The sequence below is a fragment of the Barbatula barbatula genome (assembly GCF_947034865.1).
Source record: "Barbatula barbatula genome assembly, chromosome: 18".
Lineage (NCBI taxonomy): Eukaryota > Metazoa > Chordata > Actinopteri > Cypriniformes > Nemacheilidae > Barbatula > Barbatula barbatula.
This window is the reverse complement of record NC_136781.1, coordinates 5,588,585-5,604,715: the sequence shown is the minus strand read 5'-3', so window position 1 is coordinate 5,604,715 and position 16,131 is coordinate 5,588,585. Positions and strand designations below refer to the sequence as shown.

The following is a 16,131-nucleotide window of genomic DNA, read 5'->3' as shown; positions in this document are numbered from 1 at the left end:
CTGTATTGACATTCAAATATAAGAAAAAAATGTATATTGATAAGACGAAAAAATAACTGATATCTTTTTGTATAGCGTATTTTATATTTGCTGTGGAGAGATTTTAGTTCTTAAATGTCTTTAAATTATTGTTATTTGTACAGACCCGCAAATTACCTGCCATATATCACCGAACACTGAACCCAGTTAGCAAAAAACAATCGGGCCGGTTGCGTTTACATTCCTACCTGCCAGAGCCATACCCATCGGCCCACCTCCGTTTGCTGTAATCGCGCCGGATGCATAAATACTCACTGCCCGATTCCGGCCCGATAGCAATCGGCCCAGCTGCATTATTAATAGTATTAGTCCTGTGCGAATCGACATCTCTATGATTTAAATGATGGGAAGTTCATTAACTAATAATTTTGGATTTTTCTGTAAATGCAGACTATATCAAATAACGAATGACTCGGGCGTGAAGTCTCGAGATGAGCTATAGACGAATCATTTTTGTTTCTTGTACAGATTGCAGAGTTTATACGGCTGTCTGGAAATAATTAGATTACTGTTTTTCATAACTTGTCCCTAACTGCAATACAAGTTATTTCTTATTATAAATCTGGTCAAAAAGCATAAATAAACGTTATGGAGTAAGTTGGTTATAAACCTGCAACGTTTTCCTCAGATGAACGAAATGACTCGAAAAAAGATTCGTTCATTTTGCTGAACAAGATTCAAACATCCGAATCACAAATAATCAAATGACCCCATAACGTTTAATGATGTTATAAGTGTTATGCATTTATAATTAATTAGCAATTTTGAGTCACTCGGGTACATGCAATAAAGGTTTAAAGTTCTTTTTTTAACTAAAAAGCATCATGCAGTTAGCAAAGTATATAATCATAGGCTAAAAATATCATTTTAAAGTAATGTGTAATTGAATAAGAGATCACTTGTGTAATATATGCATTAGACATTTACACTGACTGTACTAGTGTTGAATATTGCTTTATTTGCCATCACAAAAACGGTTATTACGATAGATTAAAAACACACGCAGAAATCCACAATTAACATGTATTAATACTGAGACTCAGAGACTCAGACCCCAAGACTCCTGTAGCTATGGCTGCATTTGTTCAAAAAAATTGCAGTGGGTTTAAAAAAGTGAGTAAAAATCATTTTATTTCAATACACAACTGCATTGGGAACACTACACATTCTATTCTAAATCAAAACATGAAGGTATCAAATTTGTTATTAGGCCTACTCAACAGAAAGTGAAGAAAATGAAATTTTAGGCTCTTCAAAGAAATTGCAGCTTCTGTATTTTGCTTTACAAAATCAAACATTTACTGTATTAAATGAAAAATGCTTCAAGATTTAGCGTTCTTGTGAAACGCTGAAGTTATATTTAGTGGAATAGCCTCTGTCTTTGAGATTTTCTTCACATCCGTGTTGCATTGAGTCGACCAACTTTTGGCTACAGACCATAATTCCTCTTGGTTTCGCCACATTTCTGGTTGTCACCCCACAAGTTTATTTGATTAGGGTCTGAAGATTGGGTAGTACATAACTGTAGTTATATAGCATGTACTACTGGGTAAGAGTGCATAACATTTTGCGTCTTTTCCACCGCCTGCGGTGAAATAACATCTGGCTGCAGAACTGCACTTGTACACTGACACCTTCGCTTCCTGTGCAATTGACGTCACTTGCAGTCGACACCTGCACTCTTCGCTGCCTACGACATCGATTGCAATCGATACAAATAAATCAGAAATTACATTACAAACTTTGTCACGTTGCCAGGAGACAAAATGTATTAAAAGATAAATGATCACTCTACTCAAGAAATACATGGTGTATTATTATATTTAGCATTTAAATAAAGTATGACCTGTAAATTCTCTGAGAATGTCTACATTATCAATATTGAATCATCAGTTTCTATTTTACTAAACCCCTGATGAGAGTCCAGACTATCAGTATGTACGAGCTTTCCGTTGAAATAAAGTTGATGACAAAAAAACATTGAGAGAACATGTGATTATGCAAATTATTTGAGTTTTATTTTGTCAATTTACAATCTACTCATTTTCATTGCTGGGTAAGCTTTAATACATAACCTAGTATTACAGAAATAAAACTTGCATAAGTAAAAGCAAAATAAACTATGAACTACGAAGCGCGGGCTTCAAAACAACGTATGTCTGAATGGGAGACAGGCGCTCTAACGAGGAGGCTAAAGACCGCAGTCTCTAGCGTCTGTCTCTGTTGGTCGGGGAGTGAGGTTTACACACTGCACAGCTCTTCACTAGCTTGCACCTGTTACATCAGCTATAAACTTGACAATGTTGTGTTTAAAACGGTTTTATGTAATGCATAAAGTTCAGAAATTTTTGAAATACTTCAAAAATGGTTGATTAAATGCTAGTTTCCCAAAGATACTGTAACACCTACAGAATATTAAGCAACAGAACTATTGCCAGGTATTTAGAATAAACTTGAAACCTGTAAAAAAACAACAGGATTTTCCTTATTTCAAGCACAACACAGTACACACAGCATAGAGTCATCCATGCATTTTTAACAGTCTGAAAATTTGACAAGTGCATACAATGAAGACTTGTTTTTAGTCATCTACGAATGAGTATTATTTGAGCAGAGGTCCTACAAATGCAAAGACACCGCAGGGAATCGAACCCCATCCCAAGAAATCAGGAGTGCCACCACCAGAGTCTTTTGCTTTTTTGTTATGAGGTTAAAAGCAAAACCTGAGGAAACAATCCAAGATTGTTCCCTCAGGAAAAGAAAACCCCAAACCAACTGCTCTACAATACTCTTGAATGGCTCATCTTCACCAGCCTGAAACTAGACAGAAGACTGCAGATTTCCCCCAAAACCCAGACAATCTATTTAAACGGCCATATATGGCATTAAGTAATTAAGATCTCGAAACAAGTTTAAATGTTTACACATATCTGACCAGCAAGGTCTTGATAAAGGCTGAGCTTGTGTTCAGAGACGACACACCCTATGTAAAAGCTGAAACACAAAGAGAAGAGTTAGAGCCCCCCCACCCACCCCAATACAATGTCATGTCCAGATGGTGTAATTCTCATTTACCACAACGAAATCACCTGCGTCTCGAAATCCCACGAACACAGCAGTACAAAACGGCCATCGTTGCAAATCACAGGTCCTGTAACTAAAGAGAAGCTTGCAGAGTTTTCGGACCCACCCCAAGACCCCAAATTCTATTCTCATGAGCATTTAAAAGAACGTCGACTTATCTCAAGCCAGTTGGGTTTTGCACCAACTCTTCGAAGTTGAGTACAAAGGATTAGTAAGGCTACAGCTGCAATGAGAAAGAGAAGTTTACAAGCCCCAATCCCCCTCCCCATCCCAATGCAATAAAAAACCTCACTCATTCGCAAATGCAAAAACGAGTTACTTAGAATTGCGTCGACGCAAGCACATCCGTCCACTCCCACGCTAGGGCTCAATTTTAGAAGAAATCACAACGGCATACCTGAAAAAAAGAGAAAGTGTTGCCCCGCCCCTTCCCAAAGCTTCCAAATACTGATATTGTAATACTAACAATAGATTTTTAAATTTTAGTGCAAGGGTTATGTACATGCATATTTAGAGCAGTACGGCTTCTATCCATACAGAAGATCGAGATCAACTATATGTACTTAACTCATAGCAGATAGCAGCAGAGGGATGCTCAATTAGCAGCAAAATAAGCCTGAGTGTTGATCAGAGCGACTGGATTTCCCCAGTGTTCCATTAGGTGGTTAGGCATCTCCCAGAAGACAAGACAAATTTGCTCTCTAAGTGAAACGAACCTAAAATTGAAGAATGGGGGAACAAAACAGAAGACGCGCAGGCAAACAGGAAGTTGTTTCCGGGGTTTGGACAAAGCTCTCAAGCGTACGGAAGGGGGATTCGGACAGCCATTCATTCAAGTGAAGACATTCACCAGGTAACTGCTCTCACAGACAGCTTTTCATTCAGATGCAGTTGAGGCGGCAGTGGACAGACGAGTGATCTGAAACAAAGAGCTTCTACACACAAACACTTCCACCACACCGATAGCAATACCAACTGTGACTCAACTAAAGGGTTAAGAAATGCAGGGAAACTTTAGGTACATGAAGGCATAAAATAAGAGTAGCTTCTGAAGCGTTGGTGATTGATGTTATTGACGTTTCATGGATGATTGTATAATTAGACTTAAAGGTTAAGACACCTGGTTACTACTGACTCCACAGGACGAACATCACACACTTTCACCACAGCTGACAGATGAGATTCTGCAGAAGAGAAAATGCAAAGCCCCTCCCACCCAGACATCGTTTTCCAGCAATTTTACAGCTGTAAATTCCAAATAAAGCAGTGCAGTTGCCCAGCTTTTCCCAGCCACTTTAAATTTAGACTCTGGAGCACAGTTGTGCAACAGCTGAAGAGACGATTGCTATACATTTGTAAAGCAACTTTACGCACCCTGCACAGTTGCGCAGGGCATAGTGACTGGGTTCTAAACTTTAAATATATGTAGTTTTACTACAACCAAGTCTCCTGCCTGACGAAGCGTTCGGTCGACCCAGGGATTTCAGTGCACAACTTCTTCTGAAAGGTGGTACTCCTCATACGGCTTTGTAAGATTCTGCAAGATCAAAAATGGCAAAAAGCAAGACCCCTACACCCAACCCCAGAACAACAAACTATGTTCAAAGCAAATCTAAGATGTGTTCTTTAACTAGATTTATGCATAAAGCATCATCACTTTAAAATATGTATAGTTTGCCTTTCCTCCTTTGCACCGTGCACAGCTGTAGGACTGGACTTATCTGCCTTGCGACCTTGAAAAGAGTTGACCAAGCCCTGGCATCCAAGCTTTACAAAAAGCACCAAGCTTAACATTCACACCTGAAAAAGCATAGAGAAATACCAAAGAAAGCCCGACACATACCAAAAGAAACAAATGCATACCAAAATATTTCAATCACAATAGGCTATGCATTTATTAACTTATGTCAACACATACAGAACGTACACTCAATACAAATTACATCTAATTTGTAATGGCAGTGCTCATCCAGCAGCATACAACAGACTTTTAATGAAAAACGTTAGCAACAAATGGGCTTGTTTAGTGACCTTATGTGACTTAAGAGGCTGAAGTTGATTGATGCGAAAACAAATCTTTACATACAAATGTTAGGATGACATCTTCAGTTGAAAGCATTCAGGGACACCGCACACTGAAAAATGCAAAAGGGAGGAAAAAAAGCCTACACACATCCCTTTTCCAAATACAATTAACCAAACAATGAGAGGCTAATACAATTACTGCTAATAAACTTAGCTATAAAATTGTATTTAAGTACAACACAATGACAGACAAAAGCAAATGATTGCCATTAACATGATTACCCATTACTTGCCATTAGAAAACGTTAAAAGCACCCAGGCCTTAATTGAAGTAGCTTTGCTCCGAAAGTGGGGGAGAGGGGGAGCAGATATTGGTTGGACCACCAGCCCTGTTCTTTGAGGGTTTGGTTAATCTGTAAGAGTCACAATTAAAAATCCCCCCCAGATCCACAAACCCCAAGGACAATATCCATACAACCAATATCAACATATTCAATATGGAGACAACATTATGCCACGATGATGCGTTACAATAACGTGAAGCTTTTGATTCCATGCCATGTTACCAAAGATGTAATTGCAGGTCTAGCTGCCATGGAAAGCTTGCAACAGGGCCACTCTTCCACTGGCAGACATACTGGTGGATCCTTCCCCCATAGAGCAATATTCAAGCCATTGCCAACTTTAAAGCTGCTTTCACAAGCTGCAAAGTCTAGGAAAAGATTTGGGTTAACTGCCCACACCCCACCCCTACTGCCCATGACAACCCCGACATTCAATTTTGAAGAAAAATATGAGTACATGTTGAGTACAAGAGTACACATTGCTATTAATACAAATCCAACGAGGTACCTTCCTAAATCCCATCAAAGCAAAGGCTTTCCTTGTAGCTTTAAAAGAATCTGTTCAGAGCGGTCAACAATTTCACTCTAAAGGGTCCACACAACAGCTTGGAATCCCTTTGGTTCTATCACCTTTAACGTGACCCGGGCCTGTGGGAAAGAGAACTCGAGAAACGTGTTTGCCCCTCCCCAACCCAAAGAACCAGACACTATGCAAATACATTTTAGATTTTGCAAATCGCTGTAGTATGTGTTGTATCAACAATATTACATTAATATTGAAATTACTTTTAACAATTTCGCTACATAGAACAATGCATTTACTTAACAGGAACAGTTGTTCCTTTTTAAAAGGCCATGCATAATCTCGCCAAAATTTTACCCGCAGACAGCATGTAGCTGTCCTGGCACCAAATGTTGGACTGACGCAGCGGATGTGGAAGTAGAGGTGGCCGTTTCATGTAGGAACGCAGGGGAATGCCAACGACGAAATACCCATCATACGTGGATCGCTCCTCGGGACAGACCTAATGGATTTAAAGCGGATACGAAGACGACTTTTCTGAGAGCCAACAGCCGAAATGCGGTGGGGGGTTGCATAAGGACGATCATCTCCATGGCACACTAACAGCATTCATCAGTTGCAATCAGACTTGGCCAACAAGAGGACAGATGACGCATCGGAATTTCAAACATTGTCACTCACCACGCCTGAAAAGGAAAGAACAGAGCTTCGCGAGCAAATGTGTTCTCAAGTTACACCGCTGAAATCGTTTAAATTCAAAATTGCACAGAATACCTCTACCCATACAAACCAAAAGCTTCCTCCTGACTTAAGATGCTATGACGACGACCCCTGATAACCTGCTTGTGAGCCCTCTTTCTCTGCTCCTGGACACCCATCTTCGGCTTGCTTTTATCTAGATCAGCTGAGCTCCCCCTGGTGGCGAAAGATGCTCTGACGCTACCCTGCCTTGTGGATCTCACTCCCCTTTGGATAACGCTTTTCTTCTCAGCTTCCCTCTGCACCCCGTCCTGTGCCCTCTGATCCTCCCTGGTCCTGCACGGCTCTGAATCACCCTGGTCCTGCTCGGCTCTGAATACCCCGGTCCCCCTCTGGTCCTGCACAGCTCTGAATCACCCTGGTCCTGCTCGGCTCTGAATGACCCTGGTTCCCCTCTGGTCCTGTACGGCTCTGAATCACCCTGGTTCCCCTCTGGTCCTCGCCCTCTTTTGTAGATTTCTTCCATCCGTAGATACATCTAAGCACTTCACTGGATTAAATAAACTCAGTCCATTTTCCCTTTCCTCCAGACTTGATCTTCTGAAATACTTTTAGAACATAAAAAAATGCTATGCTGCCATGTTGAATGGTTACATAGTACGACTCAGTCCATAAGTGATTGCTTAGCTGCTTCATCGTAGAACTGTTTACATTCTTCTGATTCATGAAATGACTCGACTTGTTGATATACTTCATTTTAACGTGATCAAGCAGGTCGCGTGTACCAGTAGTGCAGTATCAAATGAAGATATGGTTCGTCCAAACAAACGATTAAAAAACACTACTTTGTAAAGAAAAAAAATAAGCAGACGCCTCAAGGTTTCCGGCAGTTGGGTTGATTTAAAACTTTAAATGCCTGATGAATAATATTGACATTCGCTTGTGTCGATTTCCTCGCATACGTCCTTTAAAAATAAATAATATTGCGGTATAATTCTATCTCTGTATTTTCCTTACAGCTAGCCATTTAAATGCAATGTTATCTTCTGCTTCGACTCTACTTAAGGCTATCAAACAAAAATAACAGAGGCTGAAGCCATTTTATATTTGGCTCGTGCTGACCCTTGCTGTAAAACTGCCCGCCGCCATTTTGTCAAGGCGTCGTTGAAAGCTTGTTAAGATTCGAAATAAAACGCTCAAGTGAGCTATTTTGTCAAGTTATGAAAAAACTTATATTAAATAACAGTATTTTCAGCAGTAGCTTCGTTAAATCTGTTAAGAGTCTTCGTTATAAAAGCGTTGCGTTACAAGGCTCTTTATCCGCTGGATAAACGTAGTAAGTCAACGTGAATTTAGTATAATATACTTTAATACGATTTTGTAAAACAAAGTTTAGCGGTACGAATAAACAAAAATTCTAGTTAGATCTGTAGTAAGCCATTTAAGCATGTTCACTTGGAAACAAAATCTCATTAAATCTTCACGCCAAAGAATTGGAACTGTACAATACTCAAAAACAAAGCACAAAATTAAGACTTTAAAAGAAAGAGATTGAGACTAAATCGTCGTCAAACAACAGGAACGGCTAACAAAAAGAAATACGAAAACACATCACCAGACCGCCGCAAAACCTCAGCCTTCCTAAGCGCCTCACCCCGTTGTGACGAACTTAGGCGTTCCCCACATTTTTATAGACTGCAGTGAGGCGGTCACTGTCAGCTTCTTCCGCTCTAAAACAAGTAGTTCCGCTCAAAAGAACACAGTTTCGGTTGGTAACAAAATAAGATGCCACGTCAGTCTAATTTACGTGTGTAAAGGAAAACCAAAAGAATGGTTGTGTGATGTGATTATTTCAACAATGGCTAACAATAGATTTGACCAAATGTTGTTTAAACACCCGATGGGAACATGTAACATGTCATTCAAAGCATTCAAAACATATAACAAGTGTGTGTGAGTTACCACTTAATATTTTTTTATTTCTGACACATTCATATCATTGGTCAAGTCACCCAAAAGGCATGATGATTAATAGCACACAGTATGTCATTTTCAAACAAAAACACCGATGACGTCAGCAGCGCAGTGCGGAGGAATACAAAGCAGGCGCAAAAACCCCTCTTTCGATCCGGCCCAAACCGGTTTTACGGTTCGGATCTACTTTGCTTTTTACTGCAGTGTCCAAATGCGCATGCGTATTAGTTTCATACATTAAAAAATACATTGGACCGACTAGAAGAAATACCAGAATGTTCTAGTTTATTCCAGACAGAAATAAGCGTTTTGTTAAAAGGCACGGGGTCAAGAAACATACATATATCTTTATTAAACAGACTCACGATGACTAATCAAATCACGTTATACATAAGCTTTGGTGTGACACATCATCCGTGCTATACTTTCCCAGAGATGAATGTGGCTTTTACAACTTCATTGGAGAATAACCTAAAAACCAATTTCAACTAAATTTTAAATGTGAACTGGAACTGAACATGTTTGGCCACGTTGAAAGTGGTGGGTGAGGGGTGAGTGAAACGAGACCTCTAGCACGTCTCCTCTGGTATTTGTGCTGACGTCCCCCTCCGAACAAGACTGTTGTTTGTGTGGGGGGATGGGCAAAACTGAAATAAACTTTATTTTAATACAGTAACGATGTTTAACGATTGTGAGTTGTCATAATGTTACTCGCCTGTTAAAACACGTATGGTAACGAATGCATTAAAATGGAATTCCTTGTAAACTGCCTCACACTAAATTAATTTAGGATTGTGATCATACTGGTTTTTATAATAGCCTCCACTTATTGTTTAATGACAATTAAAAACAATTTTAAGATTCAAGACTTTGACAATGCAGTAATTCTTTTTTATCAGCTGTCCCAAACAATCTGCTCACGTGTTTGCTTATTCAACCTACGAATAGAGTTAGCAGATTCGTTATCACCAAAATTATTTCGTCAATTAATTTTATTGGACATCAACCACATTGTGTCGCAACAAATGCTCAGTTAAGCTTGAGGACTGTTTTTTTTGGTAACGAATAGAAAAAGTTTGGAAAGATCGGGACTGTTCTGGAAGTTAGATGTCTGTGGGACCTGCATTTCATTTAGTAACCCGCAAGATGGCACCAATCTTACATTTCCGTTCCGCTGATTGTTCCAAAAAGCGCCATGCTGTTAGGCCTACTACATATGAATAAACAAACAGTTCTCGATTAATCAAGATGCGCAAGTTTCCACTTAATCAGCAACATACTTGGAATCAAAAAATGTATAGGACAATGCAATGTAAGTCGCTTTGGATAAAAGCGTCTGCCAAATTCATAAATGTAAATGTAATGTAAATCAGCAAGCATTCAGAAGTGTCACTTCAAAAGCAGTTTTGTAAGTGTGATTGGAATTGCGAAGACGGGTGTGTGAGACAGTGCATATTAAACGTAACTCTATAAGTTAAAATAATTTAATGCATAAGAATTATACTGTGTCCACAGATACTTTCATCAAGTAATGATTTATTTACAAAATGCAGTTTTTGTCTAAAAGTTTGCTGTTCTTTGTGCCATGTAGAGTTTAATAAAAGTTGAATATAAAAGAATCAATGTCAAATGATTGACACGTTTTATACTGTACATTATCAACAGAACTACTTAGAAACTGCTTAAATACATTCTTATTTTCTGATGAAAATGTAACGTGATAAAAAAAAGTTACAAAAATACATTTACCCTAGTGGTGATGAGCCCTGTCATTCATTCACTTCCATTTTGTGTGTGTTACGTGTAGACCATGTCAGGCAATGTCCTTTCACCAAAGCCTGATCAATTATTTTCGACCTGTTCTCTCTCCATGAGGGCGTGCTTTCATTCAGTTCAATGCAGACTGATTATATCAGAATCAGATGGATATTGGGTGATGGAATGCTCTAGCAACATTTCACTTCTGCTCATCTAGTCTAGCAAAGAAACATCTGGATGCATTTTAAACACATCCACATTTTATTCACAAGAAGACTCTAGAACAGCTAAACTTCTAGACAACTTAAAGGTTACATGCTCAAGAGCTGATGATAGTATTATAGGAAATTAGCAGAGCAAAGTATTAACATTATAGCCAGCAACACATTACTGAGAGGCTTTGGATTTCACAGTTATAAGTTATGGAAAGATTCTTTACACCAGTGGAAGGATCCTCTGAGGAAGACGCCAAAATTCAAAAACATTACCAACCCATACCTCATCAACATCCGCACAATTACCATTACCACCACAACCAATATCATCACCATGGATCACACAGGTATGTGCCTGAACTCTTTCAGAAGAAATTCAAGTTTATATTAATTGTTTACTACATTCTGAATTTATCTTTGTTAATTTTATTTTTTCATTATTTTTTCGTACTGCACTTAAAATAGTGTTAAAAATTATGTGTGGTGTGTAACAGAAAATCATTACACTTCTGTCCTCTTTTACAGTATATGTTTCCTATAGCATTTGTTTTTAGGGAATCGACAACTAATAATGGCTTTCGTAACAAAAAAAGATTACTAGCCTACTTCTGTGTTAATGAGTGAATATATACAATGGATTTCATTACAGTAATCCTTATATTACACTTCTTACACCAGTCACAGCTCTTCAAGCAGTCATGAGAAAAACAGCGATAACCACGATCACCACCACGTTGACAACCGACATCACCTTTATCATCACAAGCACCCCAAAGTTGCTGGACCCAACCATGACTTTACCAAAACATCATCTTCCAGCCTGTCTTCTTCCTCTTGCCCAACTTCATCTGCCTCCGAGCCCAGCCTTGATGATGAGACGTATCTCACGTACAACAAACCCCAACATTCCCTGTCCTGCTCCAACATCTCAGAAGTTCAACGAAAAATTTGTGAGGACTTTGATCATAGAGATCCGTTGCATGGACAAAATCAGAGGCAGCGTCACAGCATGGAACACTCTGACCAACTGCTCGCCAGTTCTCAACATGGACATAGAGCACCAAAACTCTGCCGGGGTCACAGCAAAAGCGAGGAGGGCCTCCAGCAAAATAGGCACAGAGATTCTGAGGAATCCCACCCGATGGAGCATGGTGCATTGTATAAGACCGCAAGCCTAGGACACAGCCTTGCTCTTGGTGCAAACCTATCTAAGACATCTAAGAAGGCTGTATCATCTATTCAGTTACCCAGCAAAGGTATTTTAAAAAACAAAGATGAAGGACAAAATAAAGGTAACTTCAGGAAGTCCAAATCTATGGAAGTGCTTTCCACCAGGGTGCAGGTTACCAAAACATCCGAGCAGGTTACAAAAACATCCAAGCAGAGCTACACTGAAGTGGCAAGACATAACGTTGTGAAAGGGAAGCTTCAGTTCTCTGCGTTTTTGGATGAGATCACCAAACAAGTTATGAGTCCCTCCATCCTTAGCTCCCTCGGTTTAACCTCCCCAAAATCTCCCAATGAAGAACTCAAGCAGTTTGCGAACAAGCTTAAGCACGAGAGCACTGCGCCACCACCAAAACAGCAGCCCAAGAGACCTGATTCGGGAAGAACGGCTACAGATTCAAGCACATGCTCTCGTTCGCAAGAGAAAGGAAGGCAGCACCAGGACTATTACCACGACAGAAATCCTACCGGTCTTCCGACCCCACCACACCGCCCCAGACCCAAAACTGAAAGACAAGGGACCACCTCAGATAAATACTCTCACAGGCAATATTCTCAACTACTTACTGATGGGAACAGCATCAGCCCAGAGCCGATCCCAAAACACAAAGAACGCCAAAGTGCTCACAACCCAGCGCGTCAGCTTCATACCAAGCAGGAGCACAACAGGTCTTGTCTTCTCCCTGTCCAAACCCCAGGGTCATCCACTGGTGCCAGCTCAGAGAAAAGTGACAAGGCCAAACACATGGGACACTCCAGAACACACAGGGTGAGTTCATCAAAAGAGGAATTAGAGAATTCTAATTCTTTTTATCATTTAAGGTAGGTTATTTTTCATGTAGGTTAATTTGATTTAGATAGAGGTAATCCCCTGTAACATCTAAAGTTGCATTTTAAAGGGATAGTTTACCCAAAAATAACAATTCTGTCATCATTTATCTTTAGCCTTAAGATTTATCCAATAAAATGTTGTTCTGATAAACATAGAGAAAGATATTTGGAAGAATGCTTATAATCAAACAGTTCTTGGGCCCAATTTACTACCATGGTAGGAAAAATTACTTTATATATTTTTTGTCCTGTTAAACAACACAATGTTTTTGAAGAATGTAGTGCAGCAAACAATTCTGGGGCACTTTTGACTCATTTTTAAAATATACCATTATGATTTTATAAAATTAAACAAAGTACAAGTTTACAATCTTTTTAATAATAAGATAATAATAATGGATAACCTCTACAGGCAGCATCGTGTCATATCTGTTGTTCTAGTCTATCGAACCGGATGAGCGATCAATAAATAGTCCTTCCTGCAGCGTATAACTTTAAAAATCAATTTTCTATTCTGTTCTTGTCACCCCCTCCCCTGTTTACCGTTTCAACTATCTGTCATTCCTGACCCTATAGGATTCTGCCAGTGCTGTGGACACAGTTCAGTAAGTATTTCCACCCTTTTCTCTGGATGGTTATTTCACAGTATTGATTTTGCTCTGGTTCCAAAGCTCTCCCTTATTTCACTCTGCTCTATTTCCCCCAAATCTGCCATCCTGCCTCATCCCTATATTGAGTGCACACAACCAGAACAGCACATTGACAGTGCCTTATTTATATCACTGCTTTATAATATTGAGTTTGATTACTAATATGATTTTCTTCTGCTGGAGATAGATAAACACACATGTTTCTAATGCAATGCAGGTTACTGGAGCAGTACAATAAAGAGTTGCACGAGAACCTGCTGCAGATGGTGTCATGCATTGAGAATATGGAGGCAGAACTGCAGTGTACCAAAACAGAACTAGTCAGCTTTAAAGAGAAATACAAAAGGTTGGCATCAATGCAGGGACTTCAGAGTTGAAGTAGGGTTGTTAAGTTATAATAAAAAAAATGACTTTGTATAACAGTTTGACGGTATCAATTTAATTGGATCAACATTTGCATACCAAAATAAAGAAAATTAGAATAAATATATTGTGGTATAAGAAAGAATGTAGGCTATTATATGTAAAAACAATATTTTATAGACATGATGGTATCATGAAAAACACCTTACCAACTTATCTCCTTCATTGTCTAACATGTCATCCACAGGCTTCAGGAGAACTATTCTGCTTCACAGCAGGCAAACAGTGTCCTGGAGCAAAAATTCAAATCTATGGTAATGTTAACACTAATAAGCTGTAGAAAAGAAATATCTACGAAACAGTGCTAACACATTCTACATGATTTTAATGTGATTTTAATTAACGAAATTAGCTGAAAATGTATGTAACATCTACAGACAAACCATCACTTGTGTTACACCCAGAAAGTATATTTAGGTTTTTGTTCTGTTTTTATAGGTGGACAGCTTGGACTCAGAAAGGAAGTTCCTCCTACAGAAGGTTGTGGATCTGACCAATCAGCTGGAGACAGCTCAGAAGACCATCAGCTCTCTGGAAAACATCAACGTAAGTGCAACAAGTAGAATATACAACATAAATAGTTAAATAGTAAACTTGAATATTGTCTTCTTTAAAATGTTATATTATTATAATTATGTTATAAAAGGATTCATGTATTTCTTTTTAGGTACCCTCATTGATTAGAGAGTTATTAAAAAAGCCTTTTGACTCCAGGAATGTACTGGAACACCTTTCAAATCCTCAAACTTTACCGACCCAATTTGTCACCGACCAATCAAACAGAGCTCAAGAGTTCAAGGACAGCCAATCATTAGCTGAAACGGGGGAAGAGAGTGTTTTTGAATGGCCTGGAACTGGACAGCGTTCCAGTAAACAGCCTGCCACAGCCTTTTTGCCATGGAAACATGATCATGATCCGTGGGCTGGGCCTGATCCTGATCCTCATGAGGTTAAAGGGAGTGACTCACTTCATTTTTCAGTTACTGATGATGTGCCTATTTACAAAGCAATGGCATATGCAAAGTCATCAACTCATCAAGCTCATCCATTTGGCAAGAACACAGAGTTTCACAGTGTTGCCATACCAACCCACAGCTGTGTTGATCTTCCCCCAAATCCATTTAATTTAAAGGAGATGAGACCCTACAGAGAGACAGGTGGAGATTTAAGAGATGAGGGTCCTGTCACAGTAGAAAAAGACCCCAATTATTTCAACTATCTTACAGCACAGAGGATGCTAGAAGATTTTTTTAGCCAAATTCCTCCCCCAGCACTTGATGGAAAGGAGAAAGATAGGCTGGAGGCAGTAATGTGGGCAAGAGAAAAAAAAGAAGGAAATTAGAGACATGGATTATTAGGTTATTTTTCAGTAAACATAAACAACAATGAGTGGTAAATGTCAGAATAGTTTGAAAGTAATTTAATGTTTAATAATTCCCGCCACAGATTTAACTTCTTGGGACCCAAATAATAATTGTGACGTCTCCTCTACATATGGCATCTGTTTAGATAGTTGTGTTTTTTTGTTGCTTTATACGTGTACACCATGTGACTTTGTAAAATATACATTCATTTAGTTTTCTGCTTTCATTTGTAGTTCAACACAATTGTGGAAAAAGTATCCCCTGTATAATGTAAGTCTCAAAGATTCATGTCATCTTAAATTAAAGAGTTTTGTCTGTCAAAAGTGGGTGATTCAAACATTTGGAAAATATGTAAATTAAGGCTCCAACTCAGGGAATTATCTTGCAGTAATAATGCAAGATAGTCCTAGCTTTTGCCAGAGGAAATCCCCTTAGGCCTGGTTGCCTCTGAGGCTTTTTTCTCCTCCAATGGACTTTTGGGTTCCTCGCCACCGTTTGCATACTGTTTTGCATTGTTTGCCTGGCCGGGGGGGCTGCTAGAATTTTGTAGTTTAATTTAATTAACACGGCATATAGGAATTTATAGTCTGTCTGATATTTGACCTGTGTTTTGACTTCCATAACCTTATGTTTTGCTTATAGTTAATTTTTTCTTGTACAGCTGCTTGGTAACAATACAAATTAATAAAGCTATATAAATAAAGCTGATTTGAATTGACTTAAGAAACATTTTATTATAGTCAAAGAACTATTTGTTTTCCCAAATTCATCAAAATATCAAATTTTGTGTTCAACAGAACAAAAAAGATGTTTTCCTTACTATGGAAGTGGACGATGTCCTAGAATTAAAAATTGTTAACATTCTTCCAAATACATTTCTCTGTGTTCATCAGGATAGTTTGAAACCACCTGAGGGTGAGTAAATAAATGTTCATATTTGAGTGAACTGTACCTTTAATATCTCACTTAATGGTA

General features: G+C 38.9%; 1 protein-coding gene across 1 annotated transcript; it reads left to right on the top strand.

The window, feature by feature from the left end:
• Positions 1–10,467: 10,467 nt before the first annotated feature.
• LOC306907851 (uncharacterized protein) lies at positions 10,468–15,863 on the top strand. Its single transcript, XM_079480302.1, has 7 exons — positions 10,468–11,008; positions 11,340–12,657; positions 13,296–13,324; positions 13,587–13,715; positions 13,980–14,046; positions 14,231–14,338; positions 14,460–15,863. Exons 1-7 carry the CDS (start codon positions 10,869–10,871, stop codon positions 15,132–15,134), a joined length of 2,466 nt encoding a protein of 821 aa, XP_079336428.1. The 5' UTR covers positions 10,468–10,868; the 3' UTR covers positions 15,135–15,863.
• Positions 15,864–16,131: the final 268 nt, after the last annotated feature.

What these genes read in the sequence shown, in the direction of transcription:
- LOC306907851 (XM_079480302.1), top strand. Translation starts at nt 10,869, where the DNA reads ATGGAAAGATTCTTTACACCAGTGGAAGGATCCTCTGAGGAAGACGCC. An exon ending in CATCACCATGGATCACACAG is followed by an intron (nt 11,009 to 11,339) that starts GTATGTGCCTGA and finishes TTCTTACACCAG; the next exon opens with TCACAGCTCTTCAAGCAGTC. An exon ending in GCTCTCTGGAAAACATCAAC is followed by an intron (nt 14,339 to 14,459) that starts GTAAGTGCAACA and finishes ATTTCTTTTTAG; the next exon opens with GTACCCTCATTGATTAGAGA.